The 27,868-nt window shown below is 25.9% G+C and overlaps 3 protein-coding genes and 1 long non-coding RNA gene across 4 annotated transcripts; 1 reads left to right on the forward strand and 3 right to left on the reverse strand.

The window, feature by feature from the left end:
- Nucleotides 1-1,219: 1,219 nt before the first annotated feature.
- Nucleotides 1,220-4,323, reverse strand: LOC126907027 (ADP-ribosylation factor-like protein 4C). The gene is made up of 3 exons (XM_050688027.1): nucleotides 3,949-4,323; nucleotides 1,921-2,223; nucleotides 1,220-1,654 (listed from the first exon to the last, which is right to left on the reverse strand). Exons 2-3 carry the CDS (start codon nucleotides 2,196-2,198, stop codon nucleotides 1,327-1,329), a joined length of 606 nt encoding a protein of 201 aa, XP_050543984.1. The 5' UTR covers nucleotides 2,199-2,223; nucleotides 3,949-4,323; the 3' UTR covers nucleotides 1,220-1,326.
- A 241-nt stretch (nucleotides 4,324-4,564) lies between these two features.
- LOC126907020 (28S ribosomal protein S5, mitochondrial) lies at nucleotides 4,565-14,376 on the forward strand. The gene is made up of 7 exons (XM_050688016.1): nucleotides 4,565-4,786; nucleotides 4,856-4,978; nucleotides 5,878-6,003; nucleotides 8,288-8,515; nucleotides 13,375-13,805; nucleotides 13,880-14,137; nucleotides 14,195-14,376. Exons 1-7 carry the CDS (start codon nucleotides 4,696-4,698, stop codon nucleotides 14,315-14,317), a joined length of 1,380 nt encoding a protein of 459 aa, XP_050543973.1. The 5' UTR covers nucleotides 4,565-4,695; the 3' UTR covers nucleotides 14,318-14,376.
- LOC126907034 (uncharacterized) lies at nucleotides 6,177-7,944 on the reverse strand. The gene is made up of 3 exons (XR_007704407.1): nucleotides 7,890-7,944; nucleotides 6,739-6,843; nucleotides 6,177-6,666 (listed from the first exon to the last, which is right to left on the reverse strand). It is a non-coding gene; the product is annotated as an uncharacterized LOC126907034 (long non-coding RNA).
- Nucleotides 14,339-25,117, reverse strand: LOC126907010 (peroxidase-like). Its single transcript, XM_050687994.1, has 12 exons — nucleotides 24,190-25,117; nucleotides 21,843-22,122; nucleotides 21,576-21,784; nucleotides 21,135-21,502; nucleotides 20,883-21,069; nucleotides 20,554-20,751; nucleotides 20,325-20,472; nucleotides 19,086-19,242; nucleotides 18,827-18,997; nucleotides 18,570-18,768; nucleotides 14,921-15,026; nucleotides 14,339-14,543 (listed from the first exon to the last, which is right to left on the reverse strand). The coding sequence occupies exons 1-12, from the start codon at nucleotides 24,758-24,760 to the stop codon at nucleotides 14,459-14,461; spliced, it is 2,679 nt and encodes an 892-aa protein (XP_050543951.1). The 5' UTR covers nucleotides 24,761-25,117; the 3' UTR covers nucleotides 14,339-14,458.
- Nucleotides 25,118-27,868: the final 2,751 nt, after the last annotated feature.

Raw genomic sequence — 27,868 nt, forward strand, 5'->3', positions numbered from 1 at the left:
AGTGTACAAAATTATAGTCAATTAAAAACAAAACACACAGGCAGTCTTGTTGTTAGATTACATATTCAGGATGAAATTATTCACAAAAATTTAACATAATTTATTATTAATAGTAACATTTTCAAAGTATAAAAGAATAACAAGAATGTTAGAAGGATTTAATGTAAAAACTAATACTTATACAAAAACAATAAAAAAATTTCTCTAGGTTAAGTAGATTATAAATAATAAAAATTATAAAAAAAAATGAATTAACAAAACAAATGAATTTATTTAAAAAACAATAATTGCCATAAATAAAGAATAATTATTATATTATAACACATTCAAATGGGTTTAAATTTACAGGCATCAACTAAAAAACGATAACTGTATTTTACATACCTATAATAGTCTTAAAATAAAAATTAGGGGTAAATAAAAAAAATATTAAATTTAATAAAATTCTGAGTTAACATTTACAAAACAACATAAATTAGTAAAATTAAACAGAGTTTTGTAGAAAAAAATTGTTTTGAAATATATTATATGCAAATAATTTGTATAAAAAGGCAAATTGAAATTAATTTTTAATCAATTTAATAAAATTTTAGTAATAATATTTAAACATTTTAGTTCATTTTTTGATGCCATGAACTTCATATAATAATAATAATTATTTTTAATGAAAACTCATATATTATAGTGCAATTAAAATAATAAACAAGTGATAAAATATTGCACTAATAAAGAAACAATAACATAATTAGAAAAATGTAAGAAGCACCATAATGTGACAACAGTTAAATTTAAAAATGGAATAATATCAGTTTTAAATATTCTTGTGAAGTATGGTGGATATATTACCATATATTTACTAATACTGCAAATAATTTACAGTAAAATATTTACACTCGGTGGGAGAATTATTTCTAAAAAACTGTTAAACGGCTGATAAATACATAAATTGCACTTACAAAAAAAAGTAAAACATTATGAATCTATATGATTAAAATTACAAATTTGGAAAAACGATATGTAGTATTTTTTTATTTATTATTTTATAAAACTATTTTTTCATAGTCAATTATATAATGTATTTTAAATAAATTATTATTTAATTCTTAATCTTTAAGTTCAAAATTAAACTTGATGTTAAAAACAATCCATAATTTTAAATTAAATTATGTTAGTCAATTACTATATAAGCAATCATTCAATATAAACATCTATCGAATACATTTGGAAAAAACAAATGAACTTTTTAAATCAATTCACCAATAAAATTCCCACAATTTTATTACTTAAATGTTATCTATCAATTAATTATTACCAATATAGATAAAGTTACCGACTTTTTTTTTTCACTTGTTTAGCTAATTTTCTTCGTTTAATAATCATATCATATAATACATCTAAACCTTCTTGAAGTCCATCACCAGTAATGGCACAAGCTGCTTGGATATGCCACAGATGATTAAGCTCATTTAAACCTAATAATCGTTCTAATTCAGCCGAGTCCCTTGCTGCAGGCAAATCCTGTTTGTTAGCCAATACTAAGATAGGAACACCTGTATTTTCTGGAGCTTTTGCCGTTCGAGCAAGTTCCATTTTAGCTTCTTCCATTCTTTCTACATCAACACTATCCACAACAAATAGTATTCCATCAGTACACCTAAACATAATTATTCAAGCTTAAATATACTTGAATCAAATAATGACAAAATAATACAATTGCATATTATTTTTATTATAGAACATCAATATTCTTTTGAAAAACATAAGTTTAAGTTATCATTATTACAGGTAAAATTTAGCACTAAGAGAGTTAAAGTTTCTCCTAGGAATTTTAACTAAAATAATATTATTGTAAAAAAAATTATAACAGCTTACTACATCTATTTATTTTGTTTGCATTTATATAATTATATTACAACTTACCTTGTGTAACTTTTCCAAAGTGGTCTTAATTTTTCTTGACCACCTACATCCCATACTAAAAATGTTTGTCCTCTTGCTTTTCCAACAGTTCCTTTAACTTTTTCACAGTTAAAACCAATTGTAGGAACTGTATTTAAATATTGATTAAATTTAAGTCTATAAAGAGCAGTAGTTTTACCAGCACTATCTAAGCCTAACATGACTACATGCAAATGACTCTGTGGTGTGGGAAGTGCATCCAATAAAGATGCTGAGCTTTTCCCCATGTTCGCTCCCATGGCTTTGACTCAAACACATAACAGTCTGCAATTAAATAAAAAAAATTTAGTTCTTTTTTCAAAACTTTAAAATTTAAGTTTTTGAAGTTTAGTCTGTAAATAAAATAAATATCAATTGAATATTTAGAAGAAACAAAATTAAATAGGAATGATAATATTAAATTTAAATAGAATATAATTGTTGATTCATTGAATCATGTCAAACTAATTTTTCCACACAAAAAATTAGAAAAATGTTGGAGGTCAACATTTTTTTCTTGATTTCTCATTATTTATTTATAAGAAAATTAATGAAAACTTATGACATCCATAGACTTCATTCACACTGCGGCATTCATATAATTCTAATTAAAGTCATAAGTTAACTCGTTATATAACTTGTTTTATAATAATGGAATAGATCAAGTTTTATCAAAAAAACTAAGTTAAAGAAGAAATTAAAATAAATTTACTGTACCAAATTGTTTAGGTACAATTATAACAGGTAGTCAGTAATTAAATTTAATAAGCCAATTAGAAGTTTTAAAAATAATTTCACCAACAAAAATGTTCTTATTTATAATAACTCTTCAATAAAGATTAATGAAGATTAATTCTTTATTAAATACAAATTTGTTATTTGTATTTATTTATTTAATTTATCAACACATTTTTTTTTTTTTATGTTTCGTTATCATAGATACAAACTAAGGGAGCTTGGAAGAGTTTAGACTGTCAAATTTTAAATTCAACCCCATTAAAATTACAGAAAAACTAAATACATAATTGTATAACAAAATTTTTATAAATAAATAAATATTATTAGTCACTCTACATTTTTTTTTGAAATTGCATAATGCTCGCTATATATTTAAAATATTCTATTAAAAGCTATGGTTTGTGTTATAGTGTATCGAAAAACCTACAAAACTAAGTGCAACAGAATCAAACTCATCATCTACTCTGTAAATGGCATCACACAATCCCACATAAATTATGATGGAGACTTACATACCCATTCTTTATTATTGAACAATTTAAACTATAGATGTAGTTCAAGATAAATAAATTATTAAAAAATCAATAGTAAAACAATCAGTAACACATTTAATGTAAAATAAAAAATAAATATATTTTAATTTATTAAAATTTGAATAAATAATTTTCATCATTTTTGTTATAAATCACTGTTTAATAAAAATATTGTTATAGCACCATGAAAAATATGTGTAAGACATTTTTTAATACATTTGTTTATTTGAATATAAAATATACTAATATTGTATTAGTATATTAGTGTATAATAAACAAATAAGAGTAATTTTTCTTATAATTCAAGATAATTAGGATATGATATAATAAAATAATACAAACCTATCAAAAGTAATATACTTACAAACCTAAAAGCATAAGTTAGTATTTTATTATCAATTAAGTAGTCCATTAATAACAAATCAGTTTGATATATCAGAATTAACAAAATAATGAAAATATGTAAATATGTAATATTTATTCTATAACAGATACTTATGAAAAATCATTATTGAAATATTGGCCCATAATATAAAACCTCTTTTATGTCATTTATAATAATTTTTTTTCACTTATTCTTACTTAAAAATATATCTTAAGCCTTTTTAAATGTCATATAACTCATTAAAGTAACTTTTTTAACCACTTTACGTGGAAAATTTTCGACTAAAAAAATTTGTTTTAAAATTTCAAAAAAAATAAAATATACAACATTCATTAAATAATGTATTATTTTTACCTGAATTAAAATAAGTGTGTATCCTATGTGTGTATATCCATAACGTTTCCAGCGGCCACCGCCGCTGTTATTACATTGAACATTTACAAAATTATTGGAAACAACGTCGAAAAGTTGTATCCTGAATAGATATCAATCGTTAAGTAGAACAAATACGAAACTGACAAAATTGACACTCACAAAATATAACAAATTAATAAAACGCAAAACATCATTGAATTAATAATAGTATCTATCAGCATAAACAAATAACAGCAAAACGCTATCCAAAATAATTGATTTCCTAATTAAAATTAAACGCCTCGCATCGTCATCAAAACCGACTGTGCTGCACACAACATTCACGTCCCGCAGGCATCTATGTCGAAATTTATTTTTTTTATCCGATAAATATACACAATACTGGTTAATCAGCTGATTTTCATATACAAAATATGTATAACCAAGTATCAGTAGTCGTTACCACGTTGTATTGACCTATAATCGTAGATAATAAAAGTACTCTTATTATCTTTTTATGTCCATAATACTAAAATATTATTTTAAAACAGTGTTGCCTTCATATAAACTTCAAAAATGATAAAACCATACAGTTTAATAATTGTTAATAGTAAGAGATAACCAATCCTAAAATATAGAGGCATGAATCTTATGTTCTTTAAAATATAGCAATATTAAACACTTCTAAGATTATTTATTTTTTATTTTTCATTTCTATAGCTGCAATATTGTATCAAAATTTTTAAAATGATAGGTTTATCGTCATTAATGAAGCGGGTTATGTTGTTTCCGTGTAATCGATCCTTTATTAAATTTCAAACTAATATATTGAGCAATCGTAAGTTTTTAAAATAAACTAATTAAGTACGTTAATAGTTTACTAAATTGTTATTTAATTATTTTTTAGAATCGGTCGTTGCAAAAACATGCATTAAATGTAATAGTAGTTACTTAACATCAATTTCAAAATTTATAAAATACCAATCATGTAGTTTTCAACAAATAAGATGCGAAAGTTTTTTTAAAAAACGTAAGTTATACAAAACGTAATTTTGTAATTGAAAAATATTATGTTATGAGTAAATTTACTCATATTTATTTAATTTTTTATAATTACATATTATTTGACTAATGTTGGGCATTAAAATGTAAACAGTAAAATTATTTTATCAATAATATTATTTGAAATATTATTAGAATACTGTAAAGAAACTTCTTCTTTTTCTTCCTTGCTTTATCCCCAACTACTTGTGGTCGACCACCCTTATCCTAAACTTTTACTTGATCAATCTCCCACACCATCTATGCTCACATCATCTGTCCTCATATCGCATTCAATAACATCTCTTTTTTGGTCTTCCTCTACCTCTTCTTCCTTCAACATTCATTGCTACAACTGTTTCTATGGCTTCTGATTCTTCTTTCCTCATAATATGACTAAACCAATCCACGATAGACGCTACACCTATACTTCCTCTTATATGCTCGTTCCTTATTCTAAATTATCTAGTCACTCCACTCATTCATCTAAGCATTCTCATCTCTGCTATACTGTAAAGAAATATCTACATAAACTAATTATAATATAAAATAATGTTTAACGGATGATGAGGGTGAATGGGATTGATAAGAATAATTTAGATACTGATCCAACTCATCTTTGTGATCCATTACATATCATCATGATACTACACTGTTTTATTTACTGATAGAAGAATTTCTTACAAGATTTAATAAATAAATAAATTCATATTTTTTTTGCCTTGATAAGATTACTCTAGAAAATCTCAGATAATTGAAAATAATAATCTTTGCTACAATTTAACTTCAATTAATCTCAATTGATTTAGTGTTCTGAATATTTCCAGAAGCACTATTAAAATATAAACTTTTTAAATTTTTCTGTTATAAATTTGTGTCTTTTTTTAGATACTGCTGAGCATATTTGGAAAAGTGTAACAAGTGTAAGTAATGCTGGTAAAAAAAGGGGTCGTGGAAAAGGTGCTGGTAAAAAAAGGTCAAAAAATCTTAATAAAGGACAAATTATTGGTGTTGGTTAGTATTATATTGTAATAATATTTCATGTAATTTTATTATTTTGGCTTAAATGTACTTTATCACCCCATCAAGTTTTTTAATTTTTTTCGTATCTGTTAAGGATATTAAAAAAATTGTTGGCAATGCATAGTTTAAAAGTGATGAACTTTAAAAGTTCCTACAAGAGTGCACATGTATTATCTCTTAACTGTAAATTAGACACAAACATTGTTGAGTTTAACCATACATACCAAAAAACTTTTAAATTTGATTTTACATATTTTTAAAAGTGATTTTTGTCAAAGACCCTCTATTTTGTTTTAGTACAGTTTTAGGGTTTTTAAAATTCAACGAATGGTTAACTTTAGAATGTTGATAATCCTTATCTTCTAAGCAATCATAAGCCTTAAATATTTCTTGTTATTATAGCTAAAATATAACTTATAGTTTGTCATTTTTTTTTGACGCCTTATTTACCAACAATCTGATATTTGTAGTCTATAGAATTTATTTTCTAATCAACCTCAACAATGAATTTTCTCACTGAATTATGAACACTAGAAAACGTTGAAGCCAACCAAAATCCACACACTGGCTTTCAACTGCATGACCCAGATGATATTTTCTTTTCCAAATAACCTTTTTATTAAATGACTTCTAGGCACATAAATATCTAATTTTCTATTTAAATTAATTTTTACAAAGTTAAAGTTCCATTTTGATAAATAATAGTCATTTAGTGTTAAACTATACTTTAGATGTTAATAAATAAAGTGTGATACCATGTATGTATTTTACACAATACCTATAATTTAATCATTTTTATCAACTGGTAAGTCATAAATTGTTCATGTAATACTGAAAAAAAATGTTATATTTTTTATTATTATTAAAGTATGTGAATGTTATTATTGCACAGATAATCTTTTGGATTGTTGTAATCCAACAATTAAACTTAATCTAGGGCTGAATCACAACACAGCTGTGTGAGTTATAAAAGTGATATGAGCCACCCTGAAGTAATGCATAATGGTAGTTCCAGGGAAATTTACATATTTTTCTGGAGCTTTGTGAACGTAAACCCTCATTCCTAGATTTTTCTTTGTCAATTTGGTTACTGAAGCTAACAGATGTAATTGATTACTTAATTTTTTGTGAAAAATCCAAAAATAAATATTAGGTATTTAGGTTTATTTTTTTGTCAATTTAAAAAAATTTTAACTTTTCAAACAATTTCATTAAATTTTTTTAATCATTTTTGATATAAGCATTGAAAAACCAATTACGGATCCAGAAATTTTCCAAAGGGGGCACAAAATTTATACATTTATGACCTTTTATATGAAGACTATTTTTTTTTCTTGTTAACTATGTTGATAAGCATTTTTTTAGAAAAAACGTAGTATACAAACTAGGAAGAACAAATTAAATTACTAATACACATTTTAAGTGTAATATCAATTTTATTTTACATTTATAAATATAGTAACACATAGAAATACATCTATATATTTAATATTATATGAATAATATGATTTGAAATAAAAATCATAAAATTAGTCAACATTTTTTTTATCTTTGTATAAAGATATACATTTCAAAATAATATACAGACAAAAAATTTAATATGAATATAATAAAAACAGCATCAAATTTTAAAATAACTCGTCTTCTAAGTTTTTACTGTATTTAAAAGAAATATCAAATGTTTTCTTTCATGGCAATCGTAAAATAAAATTAAGCTTCTTTTTTTTTTATTATTAACCTATTTATCTATAATGTTTATAATATTTTTGTAAATATTCATATCTTAATGAATTTTTGATTTTTTAGCTTTGCTACCATGGTTATAATATATATATATAACTAATAACAAATGATAATTATTGGAAATATTTTCTAACCTGATTAAAATGCTCCGTATTTTGAATAATTCTTATAAGATTAGATGAAATCACTAGAATGAGATTAAAATATTGGGTATTGTCATTATAAATTCATTTAAAATTTGAAACGGGAAATTGATTTTCTTTCATTATTATTTTTGATGAAAGATAATAAACTTTGCAATATATACTATCTTCAATACTCTAATAATAGATGGATGATTGATTATATAATGTTTTTATTAGACAAAAAAAATTTTCTTATATTAGTTAATTTTTTTAATGTTTTAGTTAAAACTTGATGTTTAATAATTTTTAGAAGTCATAGACCAAAGGGAAATAATTAACTGTCATGAAATTAAATTATTTTCTAATTAAAGTTTAACATATTTTAATTTAAATATTGTTATATATAGGTGTTGAAAATATTATTTGGCCAGGTCTTAATGCTCCAATAATAAAAGGCCGTGATTTATTGAAAAGAACACAATTACCCCCAGATCCTGAAAGAGAAGCTCGTCTCATTAAGCTTAGAGATGCTATGGGTACATTTAAACCATTACGACTTCTACCGACAGAACGGGGTTGGTCTGGTAATAAAATGCCTGGACGTAGCATTGGACCTCCTGATTCAATAAATGAATGTAAGTATCTTTCCATTTTATCAAATTACTCATAATACTGTAGTTCATTGTAGTATTTTTGGTTTAAAGTATTTATATTACATTATTTTGTAAAGACTTTATACTATCCACATAAAAAATGTTTATTTTGACATATTTTTAGGCTAGGTTTAAAAACATTTTTAGTTGTACTTTCAGAAGTTAAAAAAACATTCTTTACTTTTACTTAAATATCAAAAACTTTAAAAATTATTAAAAAATGTTGTCTTAAAATAAAATTTTATGTGTTAACCTTAGAAAATTGACCTTACTGTAAAGTTTAAAGTATCCATAAAAATAAGTATTATTGTCAATTTATTGTGTATTTTTTATATAAAAACTATGCCTTTCTAAATGTTGTGAACATATTTTATTTACAATGACTATTAACTACCTTGTATTACTCTGTTAAATTTTTTAGGATGCATACATTTTTTATATGAAATTATATTTAAAAAAAACCCAGCACAGTGGGGTCGCGGCATAGTGGGGATGTTGCATAGTTGGGTCCAGTATAGATTTAATCTGACAGTGATTAAAATCACTATCATAAGAAACGCTTCGATGCAAATCAGTAGATAGTGTTTAATTCTAAGAAATTGGTGGATAATTACAAAAGCTACATTATCTGCTAGTTTCTTATTAATACCCTGATTAAGATAAAGTATGTCGAATGAAAAAGGGATTATTAAAAAATATTATTTCTCATAAAAAAATTGTGTTGATTCGTACACTTTTCAATGAGTTATAGCATTATAAAGTTAAAAATGTAACCAACCCAACCCAACATCAACTCCTATTTCCTTAATTATATCCAGATTAGTAATTATTTTAATTATATATTATATAATTTTTATAATTAATTATTTTCAAATTATTATTGATTTTTAATATGTTAAAAGTAATCATTTTGAACCTACTTCTTTTTGTTCTTTAAAGTGAAAGTTTTAATAAAAAAAAAATGAATTTATTACCATAACTTTTAACTCAACTTGCAAGTTTGAAATAAATATTATTAAATAGAAAAAAATGAAATTGGTAGATTATTTCAAAAACAACAATAACACTTATTCCCTTAATTTTACCCCGATTTATAACTATAATATATGAATACATAATAATTACAGTAATTAAATTGAGTATGAAAGTGGTATTCAATAATATAATATTGTAATTTTTACGGAGATATTATAAAAATAAAAAGGAGTTGTATATTCATATACTTTTAATGCGTATACAAATTTAAAGGAATTTATGCAATACTTTTTAATAAAAAAATTTTGTTACTTATGAATAAATACACTAAACAAAAGGAACTTTCATCAGAAAAAAAATATACTTTTCTAAATAAACTTTTCGTGATGTTTTCAAATGTGCAATTAAACTTTTTCTATTACTTCTAAGTTTTAATATTATTACTTATTATTAAAAAATAAGTATTTACATATAAAAAAAAATAATTAAGAACAAAAAAAATTGTATTAAATTAATACTGATTTTGATTTTTAATATGTTAAAGGTAATCATTTTGAACCTATTTTTTATTGTCTTTTAAAGTGAAAGTTTTAATGAAAAATACCTTCTCAGCTTCGCATCGAAGCTAAAAAATGAATTTGTTACCATAACTTATAGTTCAACTTGCAAGTTTGAAATTGACATTATTAAATTGAAAAAAATGAAATTTTTAAGATTAATATGCAATCTGGAAATTTTATAATTACTAATTACAGTACATTTGTCAGAAAAATTCGATTTTTTTACATTTTTATCGTAATAGATAACTGAAATAGAAAGAATAGTAATCATATCCTAATAACTTTTGGTGTTTAAAAAAATTCTGCAATTGAAATATTCAGAACTTAATTAATTTTAATAATTTACTTTAATTAAATGAACCAATCAAACCAAAGTAGTTAAAAAGATTTACTCAATTGAGCATATTATCAAAAATATAATTATAATTGTAAAACTCCATCGTTAACTTCAGGTGAAACTAAAAATCATTTTTTTTTTAAATTTATGATTTATATAGCAACATATTACTAAAAAATTTGGCATATTATAGACTGGTAGTAGCACACAGAAATAGAGTTAAAAAATTAATAAATTATAAAGTAAAATTATTTACTTTTGTAGTTGAATACTTTTATCATATCAAATTTAATTCGACAATAAATAATTTAAGAATATTAAAAATTAATGATTTTAATTGTTTGTATGGACAAATCTAGTTAAGCTACTTTTTATTTGAATAAGGAATATTTTTTTGATTTTTAAGAGTAATAACTTAAACTAATCATTAACTTAAATATCATAAACTTAAATGAATCATTTGACGTATCGTTGAAAAAAGTAGGTCTAGTGAGGGTTGGCAAAATAAATCGTAGCCAGAAAAAGAACCACATAGTAAAATAATATTAACATGAATATCAATTTCTTCTCACGAGGGGAGACTATAGTGATAAGATCCTTTATATTTATTGAAATTATTGAATCTAAATGAGATAAATATCAAATGATTTGAAAATTCTATTCTAACTCAAAAAAAAAATGCAAAATTTTAGAAGCCACAAACGGATTTGAACCTCGTACCCTAGGCGTTAAAGATCAAGGTGTTACCCATTCGGCAACTATTCGTTGATTTTTGTTGCATGATAAAATTGGCTATTTAAGCTAACTCAAATTTAAAAATTACTTTTTCGACTTTAAAAAAGTAAAAAATGTTAATAAGTATAATATCATATGTCTTATGAACTTTATTCTATGTCAATGAAATTATATAATATTCATGAAAGTCAGTTTATTCCCCTAATAAAATATTTTAAAATAAAATAAAATACAAAACCTAGAATTTTAATAAAAAATAGCATATTTTTAAATACGGTAGCCTTTTGCGCATAGAAGATAGGTCGTCGGGACAAATTTTTTTTTTTCATTTAGTAGTACATAAAATAAGCTTTAATTTGATATATGTTTAAAGGACGCAGTATTTCCGGAACATTTTCAAAAATTAAGTTGAAAAAGTTAGTTTTTGTAAAAAAGTTGCTATTTTAATTTCCCCCTGTGAGCAGAATAAGTGTTAGATTTTCAAAAAAAAATGATATCAAATGAAAGGAAATCACCTAAGGTTTCAATATAAAGAAATATTATTTTGATTAGTTAATATTTGAAAAAGTTAAGGGAGTTTTAAGTACAAAAAACATTCCGATAGAAGGTGATTTTTATCGTAAACATTACATTTTTTTTATAATTTCGACAGCCATTTGCACATAGAAGATAAGGTGTCGGGACAAATTTTTTTTTTTCATTTTATAGTACATAAAAAAAGCTTTAATTTGATATATGTTTAAAGGACGCAGTATTTCCGGAACATTTTCAAAAGTTCAGTTGAAAAAGTTCTATTTTTTATACAATGTTTCAAAGTTTGAACCCCCCCTATATAAGGGGAAATTGTCTAATTTTAATAAAAAGTATGTCAAATGGAAGATGTACTTATAATGTATTTAGAAAAAAAAAAATTGTGCTGATACATGCATTTTTCGAAAAGTTATAGCATTTTTAAGTTGAAAATTAAAAATTGAAAATCGAAAATTTTAACACAAAAATAGTGTTTTTTTAACTACGGCAACCGTTTACATGCAGAAGATAAAGTGTCGGGACAAATTTTTTTTTTTCATTTTATAGTACATAAAATAAGCTTTAATTTGATATATGTTTAAAGGACGCAGTATTTCCGGAACATTTTCAAAAATTAAGTTGAAAAAGTTAGTTTTTGTAAAAAAGTTGCAATTTTAAATCCCCCCCCATGAGCAGGTTAAGTGTTAAATTTTCAAAAAAATTATATCAAATGAAAGGAAAATATCTAAGGTTTTAGTTTAAAAAAAAATTATGTTGATTTGTTGATTTTTGAAAAAGTTATGGAAGTTTTAAGAAAAAAAAGTGAAAAAAATGACAAAATTTGTCGATTTTTAAATTTGTAATTTTTTTGGATATTTCCCCCATTTGCGGGGAACGAGGGAAAATTTTTAAATTTTTAAGGGTAATGTCTTCAACTAGATACAATTTGTGATCTTTTGACGTATTGTTAAAAGAAATCGGTCCAGTGAGAGCTGAGAAAAAGTAGTGACAGACACAAAAAAAAAAAAAAATAAACACATCATGGTAAAATTAATACCTTCTCAGCTTCGCATCGAAGCTAAAATAAAATATTGGCTGTAAAAACATTTATAGAGGCATAGGTATATGTTATTCATTGAGGGTTTTAAATAAATATTTTTAATACAATTTAATTACATTTAAAAAATTATCCGTAATAGGAACTTTGAACCCCTCTAAACCTACCCCATATCAACATCCCTAACCAAACTTCTCCACTTTTAAAAATTTTAGGTAGACAAAAAAAATAAGTTTATTCTATATTTAAATTTATCAATGGCAAGCCCTCTTTTGCTATAACTTAATAGAAAATTATTGGAGATATGTTTGTTGTACATTTATATTAAGTAGTTTCTACAAAAAGATATTCATTAAAACATTTAATTAAAAATATTTATAATTTATTTGTTTCATTCATCAAAAAGTTAAATAATTGTAAGTAAAGAAAAAGATTAAAAAATTTACAGATTCCAAAAATGATAGACTTTTTTGAAATTTCCTCCATTTCTAAAGAACTAGACATTTTTTTTTCTTAAACTAGATATGATTAGTAATCTTTTGACATATTGTTAAAATTAAATGGTTTAGTAGGAACTAAGAAAAAGTTTAGATAGACCAAAAAAAAGAAAATTTGAAGCCAATATTCAATTAAAAAATTATAATATTTAAATATTGAATGTTTTCAGATAACTTTGATGGTTTTGATACTAAAGTTTTAGAATTTAAAACAGTTTTTTGTATGAAGGCAAATTCCGGACGTCATAGAAGGATGAGTGCTGTTGTAGTTACTGGTAATAAAAATGGTCTAGCAGGTTTTGCAATGGGTAAAGCAGCTGATGGAAAAGCTGCATTAAAACGTGCTAAAAATAGAGCTGGACAAAAACTTATATACATTGAACGTTACAATAACCATACAGTGTATCACGATTTTTATACTCAATTTTGTAATACTAAGATTTTTGTTGAAAAAAGACCTGAAGGTTATGGTTTAATTTGTCATAGAGCCATTAAAACTATCTGTGAAATAATTGGAATTAAAGATTTATATGCCAAAGTAGAAGGTTCAACAAATTTGCAAAATATAGTCAAAGCCTTTTTTTTAGGACTTCTTAGACAAGTATGTCATATTATTTGAATACTAATTTTTAGTTTATGTAGATAAATGTTTTCCTTTTTATATCTACTACATAGAAAACTCATCAACAACTAGCTGATGAAACAAAATATCATCTTGTTGAATTTAGAGAAGAAAATGATTATTTACCTGTAGTAGTAGCATCTCCTAGAGGTGAAGTAAAAGAAGACTCAAAAGAGGCACCCGATTTTTTGCAATATGTTATGGACAATAAAGTAAAATTAAGAAAAAAACAATTTCCACCATTCTACACCAAAAAAACTCATTGGTACATAAAACAAAAAAAAATGGAATCAATTAGAAATATGGACAAAGTAATAAAATTGAGATTAAAAAAAATGTTTAGTGTTTTTAATATAATATTTTTACAGGTAAAAATCAACTTGTTGGCAGAGTATAATGAAATCAGAAGCTTTTTAACAGATAAATATCCAGAATGTACACCTCCACTAAAGGGTTCATTTGAAAAGAAATCTGAAGAATTTGAAAACTAGAATAGTTTATACATAATTAAATATTGTTAGAAATAAATTGAGATGTATTTTGTTATATATTTACAAATTTTAGTTTACATGTATAATTTAACTAACAATATGAGTTAATATTCAGTTTAACATTTATAGACTAATTAAGCTTTATGGCACTGCAGTTTCTTCACCAGCCCAAGCTCTCAGATCAACTTTTGGTATTGATGAACTAGCACACGCCACTCTTTGATTTCTAAAAAACAAAGTGCCATACTAAACAAATCTTTATTATTGACAAAATTATATAACAGGCATTTAATTAACACACTGACATTTTTAAGCAAAAAGGTCATAAACAATATTTTTGTAATCTTACAGGACAGGCATAATAAACTTAGAGTAGTACTGTTTAGACTTAATTTTTAAATGTTAATTGCAATTCATTAAAATTCAATAATCGGTTCAATAAAGAACTTGTATTTTGTCAAAATATATGTGACTTATTTTCAACAAAAATATTGTTTACAACCTATTTGTTTAAAAACGTAGATATTTCAAATAGTTCTCAAGAAAAATTTCATTAAAATTATGCATAAAAACTGAATAATCAGAATACTTAATTTTCCTTACAGGAATGAAGGTTTCATAAAAGCTAATGGTTGTATTAGAGCCATTTCATCAGAATTGTCACATATTACTCGTGCTAAACTACTCTTTCTTAGTTCTTGCAGTTGAACTAAAAAATAATTATGTTAAATAGTAGAACATAAAAATCAGTAAAACACAAAATTATCTAAAACTATTTCCAATTTTATTTAATTATAAAAAGCGTTAGCTATAAACAGTGTGATATTTATGAATAACATTTATATAAACAAATAATAGTTTTATATAATTTGGAAAAAATTGTATTTGGCTGATTGACAAAAACAGGTTAATTATTATATTGCATGAATCTTTTAATATTAGCGACTCGATCTCTTAAAATAATAATTATAATAAGTAAATTCTTATTAGCATTTTTAGTATCATATGTTTGTCAATTTATAAATTGTCAAGTATTTTTTTAATTCATTATAGGATTATCAATTTTATTTTCTAAATGTTAATATACATATTTAGATAACTTATAAATAAATTATCTAATTAAAAATAGGACTGGTAGGTATAAACTTTTATTATTATATATTTATGTTTGTAATGTTATTACTACTTTAAAATATAGATTGGAGGTACGGATTTATATTGTTTTTATCATTACGCTATACTCTGTCAAGTTCGCACTTAAGAATATAGTTCAGAATCTAACACAGGTCACCTTTGCAAGTAAATACATTTATTATAATAGATACTACTATAATTTAATAAAAATCATAGTTTATATTTAGATATCTTAGAAATATAAATTCAACTTTTATCCATTGTTTGACATTCATAAAATTATAATTTTTTATGCTATGAAATAAATTCCTTTTAAAAGTATTATGTATCTTATTATTAATACTATATAATTAAATCTAAACATTAATATTTTGGAAAGATAAATAATGGCTTCATAGTTACACTAATTCAACTTTTATTTTTTGCTAAAATCATGTTTTAATATTTTATTTAGAAAAGTAACTGATTTAAAAAATGCACTTTTAAGCCATTATCAACTTAAAATGTAAGCTATAGGTTCAGTGGTCGAAGTGGCTCAAAATATGTGGAGGGATGCCCTCCATTTTTGTCGATAATTTGAATACACATTGAATAATATAAAGAGGGATGTATTATTTTAGAGATAATAAGTAGAGGTATGAAAAATGTAAATTAAAAAAAATTGAGGGATGGCACCCCCCCTTCAAACACTGTATAGATTGTAACTAATAATAATTTCTTCACTACTATCCCGGTCCTCATTTTTTTTTTTTTTGTAAGTACCCTAGATCATTTCCTAGATTTGAAATAAAATATGGGGAAAATGGTTTATTTTGAACTCTATTTGGTTTTTTATTTTTTGTAATTGTTGATCAGTGTCAACGCGAGAATAGAATTAATGGAATGTTTTTTTAGCGTGTTCCGGGTCACTAAAAGGATACATAGTATTGGCATAATTAGACTTATATTGAAGGGTATACATAAGAAAATATTTCATTACTCCCTCTAAACGAAAACAATTGTATTTTTACCATGTAATCATTTATTATGGGGGTTCTACTTTCCCTATTTCCACTCGTACAAAAAACCACCAAAACCTAGTGCCGACAATGGTCGTGTTTAATGTAAAACTAAATTCATAGAACTATAATGAAGTTTATAGGTCTATGATTTAAATCAATATCAAATCTCCACCACTATTTCAGACTGTAAAGATAATCTGTAGATTGAAAGTATAGCAATGAAAAGGTTATTAATGGCCAATGGAAATTTATTTTTATTTTTACTAAAATTTAACCATGAAAACATGAATATTAACTTATTTGAAAGAAGAAATAACTTTAGAACATTCTTAAGTTAAAAAAACGGTAGCACAATGGGGTCGCGGCACATTATTGATGTGGCATAGTTGGGAAAAGTATAGATGATATCTGACAGTGATTAAAAGCACTATCATAAGAAAAATTTCGATGCAAATCTGTAAATAGTGTTTATTTTAAGAAATTGATAGATTATTGAAAAACAAAATTCTAAATCAAAAAGAATTACAGAAAAATTGCAAAAAAAGTCATTGCCACGGGTAATGATTTTTACTGAATCGGCAAACGTTCGTCGCATTCGTTTTTTGATAAAATTGGTAATTAAAGCTAATTCAAATGTTAAAATTAATTTTTTCGACTTAAAAGAAAAAAAATTTGAAATAAGTTTAACATTATATTCTATGTCAATTAGATTTATATAATATTCATGTAAATCAGTGTACCCCCTTATAAGGTATTTTAAAATCTAATACCAAACATTTTAACACAAAAATAGCATGTTTTTTAACTACGAGAACCATTTGCACATAGAAGATAAGTCGTCGGGACAATTTTTTTTTTGAACTTATAGTACAAAACTATTTGCTTTATTTGAATATATGTTTGAACCTCGGAGTATTTCCGAAACATTTTCAAAACTTCAGTTGAAAAAGTTAAATTTTTGTGCAGAAGTTGCTATTTTGAATCCCCCCCTGTGGGCAGGTAAAGGTTCAGATTTTCAAAAAATTTATATCAAATGAAAGGTAAATATCTCAGGTTTCAATATGAAAAATAGTTATTTTGATTTATTCTTTTTTCAATAAGTTATGATAATTTTTAGAGAAAAAAAAATGTCGAAATTTATCGATTCTAAAAATTGTAATTTTTTGGGTGATTTTGAGTATTTACGGGGAACGAGAGAAAAATTTTTAATTTTTGAAGGTAATGTCTTCAACTAGATACAATTTATGATCTTTTGACGTATCGTTGAGAAAAATCGGCCCAGTGAGAGCTGAGAAAAAGTAGTAACAGACAAAAAAAATAAACACATCATGGTAAAATTAATACCTTTCTCAACTTCGCATCGAAGCTAACAAAGCCATTTTTATTTTTTCTATTTGATAATATAAACTTCAAACTTGCAAATTGAATTAAAAAAAGTTTAATAGTTCAACATTTTTTATTGTAACTATCATAAAAATCAACTTTAAAGAACCAAAATATTGGGTTTAATATGATATTTTGAATCGCATTTTTACATGTTTATTTTTAACATACTGAAAAAAAATGTTTAAATGTAAATACTCGTTTTTATAAATTATTAATAATCTAAAAAAAGAGATGAGGGAAAAAATCTTATTGCAGATTTGAAATCAGCGTAAAAACTTGGTTTATCAAAGTATATTTTGGTCTATGCTGATTAAAAAATGTTTCATTTTAGTGATATGATTTTATTGTGTAATTTAGTATAAAAAGAAGCATATGGATGTTAAATTGAATCTATGATTATTACAACTGAACATGACATTTATTCAGATAAGAGTAGATTTTTTTAAATAAAATTTTACATTCAATTAGTTTACATAAAAAATAAATACATTTTTCACAGCATAAAATTAATTTTTTATAGTAGATTCATCACTTCCTCTATTGGACATTAGGTAAGAACTACATGTTTTACATAAAAAATGATGTAATAGCTAAAAAAATGTTGTCCCCCTCAGAGAATTTTTTTGGCTTCGTACTTGATCATATATAATTATATTCTTCCATAAAATAAATTTAAATTACGGTATAGTGTGAACTTCCATAAAACAATATCAATTCCAAAATTTTCTTACCTTGATCAAAAGCAGAAAGTTGACCTGCTTCTTCGTAAAAGAATCGATCGCCACGTCGTAATCTAGAAAATTGATCTCCAACGATGCATACAAAAGTAGGCCCCAACAAAGCATCTGCCATAGATTTTTCTGCAACTCCACCAATATATAAATCAATATCGTCTACTGAATTATATAATCTTGCTAATCTCGTAATAGTCTAAAATAAAATAATATTATAATAAAATAGAATTTTATGTCTTATGTGTTGAGAGTACTTGTGGTTCCATGAACTCTTCTAAGTCATTCCAGCTTTTAGCCCTTTTATAGCCACATACCTCGCGCCAATCATTGTAGGGTGGTAAACCATGATCGCGCCCTCTCTGTACATTTAACGCAACAAGGTCTAATCCAAAGTTCAAATTCCCTTGAAACAAATGATCAGTTACCTATAATATTTAAAAATTTACATTATTATAAATCTTTATCCACACATATGTGTGTTATTCATTAATTTTTTAAGGAAAGTTAACTTACTTCTTTGGTGAAAAATCGATCGAATTTTTGTGAACTTTGAAACGACAGTCCTCTGATGAAATCATCCAATGCGCCATCTTTATAAATACTAAATGGAGCGAAATGTTGCTTACTGAGAACTAAGTTCTCTCTTATGTTACCAAATTTTCCATATCCACTATAACATTTATTAGAATTCTTTATTTTTTTAATTATTTAACTTAATAAAATATATTATGTAAAAACAACTTTCCTAAATTAAATCCAATAACTTTTTGTTAATATTATGCACCAGTTAAGCTCTTACGGGTGAGTTTTATAAAAAAAGTTAAGTTAAATCAATGTTTATATAATGCACATAGCATAGCGTTACGCAATGAACACGCTGGTTGCTTACAAGCTTTAGCTTTAAGTCGCATCTGCCTTAGAGCTTCCCGATAGGTATTCATTTAGTAGCTTTCACAACGAAAGAAGCACTATGTGTAGAAGACATGTTTTTCCCTTTTTTTAATTATTTCCATCTACACACCTCTTCATCTAAGATTGACTGCTATTAAATCAACATCTGGTCGATAACCGGTTAGTAGTAATATACTACAAGTTAAAAAAATTAGTCCCGAAAAATAATCTATCAATAAATTAACGAATTAACTAACAACAAACTTATTGGCAATTTTTATGTTCTAGCTACATTTATTGACTTAAAGTACATACTGAAGTGTCATGAGGTATTCATCGCCAACGATTATTAGTCAGTGGTATATTGAGGGGAGGGTACAAAAGGCGCGTGCTTTATTCTTAATTATCTTTGTTTACTAAAAAAAAACGAAAAAGGCCTTTTAAATGATAAAATTGGCCAAAATTTTATTTTAATATTTATAAATTGTTTGCGTCACTCTTTAAAAAATTCTGAATCCACACCCATAATGAGTTTATACTAATTGTATCATTTGCCACCCAACAAGTACAATAATAACTCAAAAGTAAACACAGGACTGTACAGGATTTTTTAATTTTCTTAAAATAAAATTAACTATATCAGATTAAAATTTAGCATACAAGGACAAAATTCAATTAAAAATCCTCGAACCCCAATTTATTTATAGAAAAACAAATTAATTACAGCTAAACACATTTAGAGGTGACACCTCAAAATAAATGCAGAATAAAATCAAGCCTTTTTATCTTTGAAATTTTTTAATTATAATATTTTCTAAATAAATATATATATAGTATAAATAATATAAAAACCTTTCTTACTGAATATTTCCTTGAATAAGCGTATGTCCAAACCGATAAGCTGCTCCCGCAAAAGAATTTGTTATACCAGCGTTTAATTCCGAATCATATTTCCTTGTCCATCCAACTTCCTCTGGTGATAAACCAAATTTATTCATGTATGTTCTACCTATAAAATAAAATTTGACAAACTTTACATAAAAATATCATTAGATTAAATTGAACTAAATTTTAGTATTACTACACTAACCTAAAATAATAGGAAGAAATTCATTATATGTAATGTGTTGTATTTGAGCGATTACAATCCTTCGAGTTTCTTGAAATAATGCTTCATCACTCCATCTAGGATTTAACCTTGATAATTCCATTGCAATTCTATTGTGTTCCCTTAACCAAATCGTATGCATTATAGCAAGATCAAGCTGTTCGTTTACCCGCGCATCTCCTACAAATTACATAACATAATTATTTTACGCAAAATCCATTACATTAATATATATTTTTAGCATAAATTTCATACTTAAATTACAATTTAACATAAATTATACTTATAATAGATATATACAGAGTCATTACCTGCCCTGAAGCAAGCTGCTCTGCCTGTATCATCTGAGCATTCTGATGGATTAGCTGGTAATAGATGTTTTCCTCTAATATTTTGAAATTGCATCATACCACTCTGAAACGTTCTAAGAGTCTGTTGTGAGGACAATGAAGATCCATAAATACTAGAACCGTCCAAATAGGCAGTAATCTGGTTCATCTTAAATTTCCCATAATATTCAATAATCATTAACAAAACTATATTAACTCTAATTTAATAATTACTTGTTCTCTAGGCCCAAAATTACACTCAGGACGAGGAGCTGGTAAAGATCTTACAAACTCCATACATCTTTCATTAAATGGTCCAAACATTTGATCATTGCGTGGTATTTCTATAGGAAAACAATCTGGATGTTGAAGAGAAACATCTATCTCTCGACCATTTCTACAACATGTTATACCACTACCCATCTGACCTCGACTTATTGGGGTTTGTGTCATATCGTGATCTAGGAACTGACCCCATTGCATAAGCAACATTGTGTAATTTTCAGATGGCGCATCTACATCTTGGGTAAATGTGATGCTCACCACTCTAGCGCTAGGCAATGGAGAGCCATCAGATGCTTTTGATCTTGGCAAGTTAACTCCTATTGAATAGTAGCTAATAAATAAACTAGACATCGATTAATAAATAATCGTAAAAAGTTATTTTTAACACACCGTCAGCATATTTTGGAGGCAAAATACGCTGAAGAGCTGTACTGGCACGTCCCCATTGTTCATGTTGGATATTATTACATGATCCATCAGTCGATCTATATTTGTGTGGTTGACAAAAAGAAGTTCTTGGACAAGTATCACCAAGTACCGTATCTAGAATACTGAAATTGGGTAGAGCGAATGTACCTTGATCACGTGTTAAATTGAAGCTAAAATAGGTAATATCTCTCAGTTATAATTTAAGTAATGAAAATGTTAATGACTCACTTATTAACTAAACCTAAACTTGCATCTACAGATTTTTGAGCTTGTTCTCCCTGCGATAAAGTTTCATTAGTGGTCTGGAAAAGCTCTTGATGCCATGCAGCTGCACTTCCCGTGGGTAACAAGATTCTCTTAGTGAATAATGATGTAACCAATACTTGACGTTCGTTGAGCTGCTGTATAGCGTTAACCGCCGCATCGTTTAACTGTTGTGAGGTAAGAGGAGGAATGATCACTGGTGGTGGAGGTGGAGCTCTTATTACACCGGTTACCAGCTGATTATCTAAAAATTGAATGTTAAATTATTTAAAAGTATATAATATTTATACAGAGGTTCTCACACCTAACTAATAACGCTTATAACTTCCTAAACTTATTAATTTTTTCCATAAAAATGAATATTTTGAATTTTAATTATAAATAAATAAATTTTTTTTCTTAATAGTTATGAATAATAAAAAATATGCATTAAACGTAGTCTATGAAGGTAATATATATATATATATATATGTGTTAATTTCAACAAAATGATAATTGTATCAAAAGTTAAGCGATGTCAGTAATATATCTATATACCACGTGTAAAAAACCTGTTTGTCACCTGTTTTTCTTATATAAACAATATTTTATGAGTTATAGAGATAAATGGTAAATCAATGACCTATTTATATACTCAGAATATTAAAGTAACTAAATCTTAAAAATATTGCAATGGTTATTTTATAGATATATTTAAAATATTTAGTTTAAATGATTTATTAAAAATAACCTTATACTAATATCCACCATAATAGCAATTCGGGCAAATACAATGATTCAGAGATAAAAACAACTGTCAAATGTATAAACACCATTTATTTGTTCATAATACATAAAATTAGTTATTTAATTGATTATACTCACTTATCACTTAAACAAAACCTTGATACACCTTTATGTGAAATATATACATAAAATATCACAGTAAATAAATAAAATTTCTTCCAACAAAGGACTTGTAATTGTTAATGAACTTAAAGTATAGTTTCTAGATAATTAATTTTTACATCCAAAGCGACTTCACTTTCTCAATTCAATGTAATATTATCTGTTTTATAACACTTGTACATTTATTTGGTTTATTTCAGGGAAATGTATTATAACTACGTGAAATAATAACAATTTTAGTGCTATATAATAATAAGGCCAAATTAATTATAGTTATTTTTTGACCTCAAAAAATATTAAATTATGTTATGCAGGCTAAAATAAATAATTATATGATACTCTAATCAATATAATAATAAAATCCAATTTTAAAAAATTTTATAAGAAGCTATATTTTTTACTTTTTCCAAAAACTAAGTGGCTATGGCAGCGAAAGGAAAATTTACTCTTGGCCTATAGTCTAAAATATAACGGATAAAAAATGTTATTTTAAATTAAAAAAGGTCACTACAGTTTTATTTCTTAATATAAGGTCGAAACATTGTCAGTGACGTAGTCGTAAATTTATTAGTATACACTTAAAAATCTTGATAGGTGAACATGAAAATTTCGTCCATCATACCGCCTTCCACTTTTTATAAATGGTCTTATTCCCTCCCTTTAAATAATCATCACTTGTTAAAAAAAAACTCTTTACATGATAAATGACCAAAAGAACATTAATTAATGACTAGAAAAAATGTTGTTCCCATCTCGAAAAAATTGATCTATTACTGCTTCGTAATTATTACCTTATATATACAATTATTTGCAAATACATATATTAATTTTTATATTCCTAGATTATCATTATATACTACAACAGTTTTTTCACTTATACTTAATTAACAACCTTTATGTCTCAATAAAATAACAAAAAAAACGTATCATAGTAAAATTAATACTCTCTCAGCTTCGCATCAAAGCTAAAATAAATTACCTGGTATTCCGAACATATAATATCATATCAGAATACAGTGACCATGATGATGAACAGAATATTACACCAACATTTGATAATTCAACAAAAATTGAAAAGTGGGTTTACGCTGTATATTTATTTCGTATACCCACAGAAAAAAATATAAATAACAAACGTGCATGATCATTAAATAATTAAGATTTTTATTTGGAACATTTAATATAGATCTTAGATGACTTTTCATTGTTTCAATAACTATAAATTATTTATTCATCAAAAATAAGATCAAAAGATTAATATAATTGATTAGACTAATAAAACAACCTTTAAAATAAAAATTTTTTTTATTCTTTAAATATATTGAAATAAAATGTGTTTCGCAGTGCCCACCGTCTACAATTATCCTATTGTAACTATTAACAATTTTGAATAGTCTTATAACAAGCTATAAATTAAAATTACCTGGTTTACGATTTCTGGCAGGACAACAAACACCAAATTCATTAACTGCTAACTTACATGGCTGTTTTTTGAGTTCAGGTAATTCTGCGTAAAATGACAAACAATTAACTAGCGGTTTACAAGTTCCTGGTTCTCCACTGACTGTACTACATGATCCAGAAGATTGATTTTTTAATGGTTTTTGTTGTATTGGAATTGGTACTTGCATTTTTTGCTGTTGAAATTGTGATACATCTATAAGCGGTACGGGCTGGAATTTAACTTTACCACTTAACCTTTCTTGTATTCGTTGTTGTAAAACAAGCATTTGTTGTTGAATTTCTTGGAGTACACGCATAAATTCGTCATATTGCAACATCAATGATTGTCGGTGTACAGCGTCTTGGGGCTGTGCTTCGAGCGCCTGTTTGACTTGTTGCAGTTGCACTTGAACATCATTCAACCGAAACTGTAGTTGTTGTTGCTGTAACTGCTCAGGGAAAAGTTCTGTAAGAAATGGTTGTTGTGGTTGAGTCTGAACGGCGCTGAAGAGCCACGCGCCGAACAGAACTGTCATCAAGTTTTGAATCATGTTGCAGCTTGGACGTGCAAACGTCAACTGAAGTCAGTACCACTATTATGTGGTCACTTGTAGATACAGTGAGCCGCGAAACAACCGTCTCAGTTTACGTGGGACGATCACTTATTCACCCCGTTCAAGGTCGCAAACACGCACACGCACACTAATTACAAATGATGTTTTTCCTCTTAATACTTTATTTTTTTGGCAATAGCTACAGCCCATGTACACTACTTAAGACGACTATCCGTTAAAAATGGAAAAACCCGGGTCATTTTAAATATTACAATGTGAACTAAAGAGAAGGTACATGATCACTGCTGGAGGTCTCGTATTTCGCAAAAAATTATTTAAAGTATTAATGCACGTCTTAAAAAGTAATTTGAATCATCAATAATCGCTATTTTTCTTTATAACTCGTAATGGCTTGTTTCCAATTTTTTTCATAAAAAATAAATTACAATGTGTACTAGTTTTATTTTAGTCAATTATTAAAATAATAATAATTTAATTTCAGTAAATAACTAATAATTTTAAGCTTCGTTTTAACGATAATTAGTATACATTTTTCGTAGCTAAATAGTAAATTAAATAACGGTTGTAAAACAAGGATGTGTTAGACGTAGAAATGGAACTACTTTCAATAGCAAAAGTGTAATTTCAAATAATTCATTCGGCATAACGGTTTACTTTTTACTCGCATTAAATATAAACTAGAAAGAGTTCTACTATGCTTGATTGCGACGTATACATTGAATTTGCCTATTAAATTATTTCTATTTGTAAAAATGCCTTATTATTTTGAGACTAATAATCAGCAAGGTTTGCAATTATCATTACGGCAAATCACAATTCAATATTATTCATAGACTCTTAGCTATGATGTTACCATGTATCATTGTATCAAAACATATTGTAATTAACGTTCACGGCAATATTTTTTTATTTTAATTTTATGTATGTATTATACACCTACATGCTTTCCCTCACGGGTGCATATCATTGTATTTAATGAATAAGATGCGCACCTCCATAGGCATATTACGATTGTATATTAAGACAAAGGATCAATGTCATTTCGCAGTAGTCAGATTCAAGAATTCTACCAAAATCCCTGAACAATTTTATTTTTATAGCTGTATAAGTATAGTTAAAGGGTACTCAGTTATTGTTTTAAAGACATGACACTTTATGTAAATCCGACTATTATACATACAATGTGTTGCATACGCTTTGTTCACCTTAATATTATGTTTTAGTTCGACCTTACTTTTAATTAATATTGATACCTGTAGTATGGTGTAATACTTGATGACTAAATTAAAATAGTTTAGATAATTCTATGGCGAATGCCAGATTTGGTACTATATAATGATCAAATGCAATGTCAACATTACATACTATTATATAGCATAATATGGTCTGAAGCGTAGTTGTTTTTAATTTCATGATATCTGTTAAAACAATTTTATTATTTGTTAAAAAAAAAAATTAATAATAAGAAAACTTGTAGATTTAGAGAAATGTTATGTAAAATAAATGAGGTGGAGAAATACATGTTCTCATAATTAATAAATTATACTTAAAAGGTATATTAGTCATTCTTTTAAAACCTAAAACATTTATTAGGGTTTAAAAAAATATATTAAAAAATGTCCAATAATGTTATCTTAATTATATCAAAGGGTTCAACTGTTTTACAAGATTACTTTCTTTTAAAGCTTTTCACGTAATAAAGTAATATTCTACTAAGTTATGCGGTAGTATAAGTATAGTTTTAAAAATCTGACCCTTTGTATATCCACAAAAAGAAAATCAAAATTGCAACTTTTATACAGAGAGCTTATATTTTCAACTTAACTTTTAAAATGTTCCGGATTTAAATCATATCTTCTTCTTTTTTCTCGCCTCTATCACAGCTACTTGAAATCAGCCCCCGTATCTTTAATTTCCACTTGACACGATCTCCCACATTATCTCGCACACACCAGCTGTCCTCATATTACATTTAATAACATCACTCTATCTCTTTTTTGGTTTTCATCTACCTCTTCTTCCTTCAACATTCATTTCCTTAATTGTTATCATTAACTCATTATTTACTATAAGTTAAAAAAAAAATTATCCCGACACTTTCTCTTTCATGCGTAAACTCACTTGAAGCTAAACAAAAAATGTTGTTTAGGTCTAAAATATCAACCTTCTTTATGTTATTATTTTTACATAAAATTGTCATAACTTTTTGAAAAATTAATAATTTAAAATAATTTTTTTTTCATAATTAAATTTTATTTTTTTGATGCTTATTTTTAAAATAATTATCTAAAGTTGTCCGGTATTTTATGACCTCGATTATATTTAATAAACATTAACTTACTAACTATAATTAAATAAAACTATAACTAGTAAGAAGGCAGAATGTTTCCTACAGAATTGGGAAACCACTGTATTTAGTTATTCTCCAGGATACACTAGTCTAATGATCAGCTGTACATCCTTTTATTTTCCAAACTTAACATACTACAGAAGGTGGTAGCCTTCTTTCACATTATAGGAAGTCAATGATGGTTCTTGGCTAGGCCAATGATGGGTGGGACGGGTATTATGGCCGACTAGCACTTGAGACCAGACTCCAATAATAAGATCACAAGAAAAATCTCTTTGGCATCCTGGGGATAGAGCTTGGGTCACCGTCCGCCAAAACATACATGTATGATTCTAACCACTAGGCTAGGCTAACCCCTTCAAAGACACACCAGACTAATTTTCAAAAATTGGCTGGCGTCAACCAACATAATGATTGAAAAAAACAACTAATTAAACATTATTACTTAGTACTCTGATCAACATCTGGGTAAAAGTATAGTTTTTAAATTAAAGAAATTTAAAAACTTATTCTTTTTCATTTTACATTCTTTAATCACAATAATTTTGATATTTGCAAAATGTTGCTTTAATTTTAATTCAATATTTTGAATTATTTTGTTTTTAGCTTCGATGCGAAGCCGAGAAGGTTTAATTTTACCGTGATGTGTTTTTAGCTTCGATGCGAAGCTGAGAAGGTATTGGTTTTACTATGATGTGTTTTTTTTTTTTTTTTTTTTTTTTTTTTTTTTTTGT

Source organism: Daktulosphaira vitifoliae, unplaced genomic scaffold (assembly GCF_025091365.1).
Source record: "Daktulosphaira vitifoliae isolate Bord-2020 unplaced genomic scaffold, ASM2509136v1 Scaffold_5, whole genome shotgun sequence".
NCBI lineage: Eukaryota > Metazoa > Arthropoda > Insecta > Hemiptera > Phylloxeridae > Daktulosphaira > Daktulosphaira vitifoliae.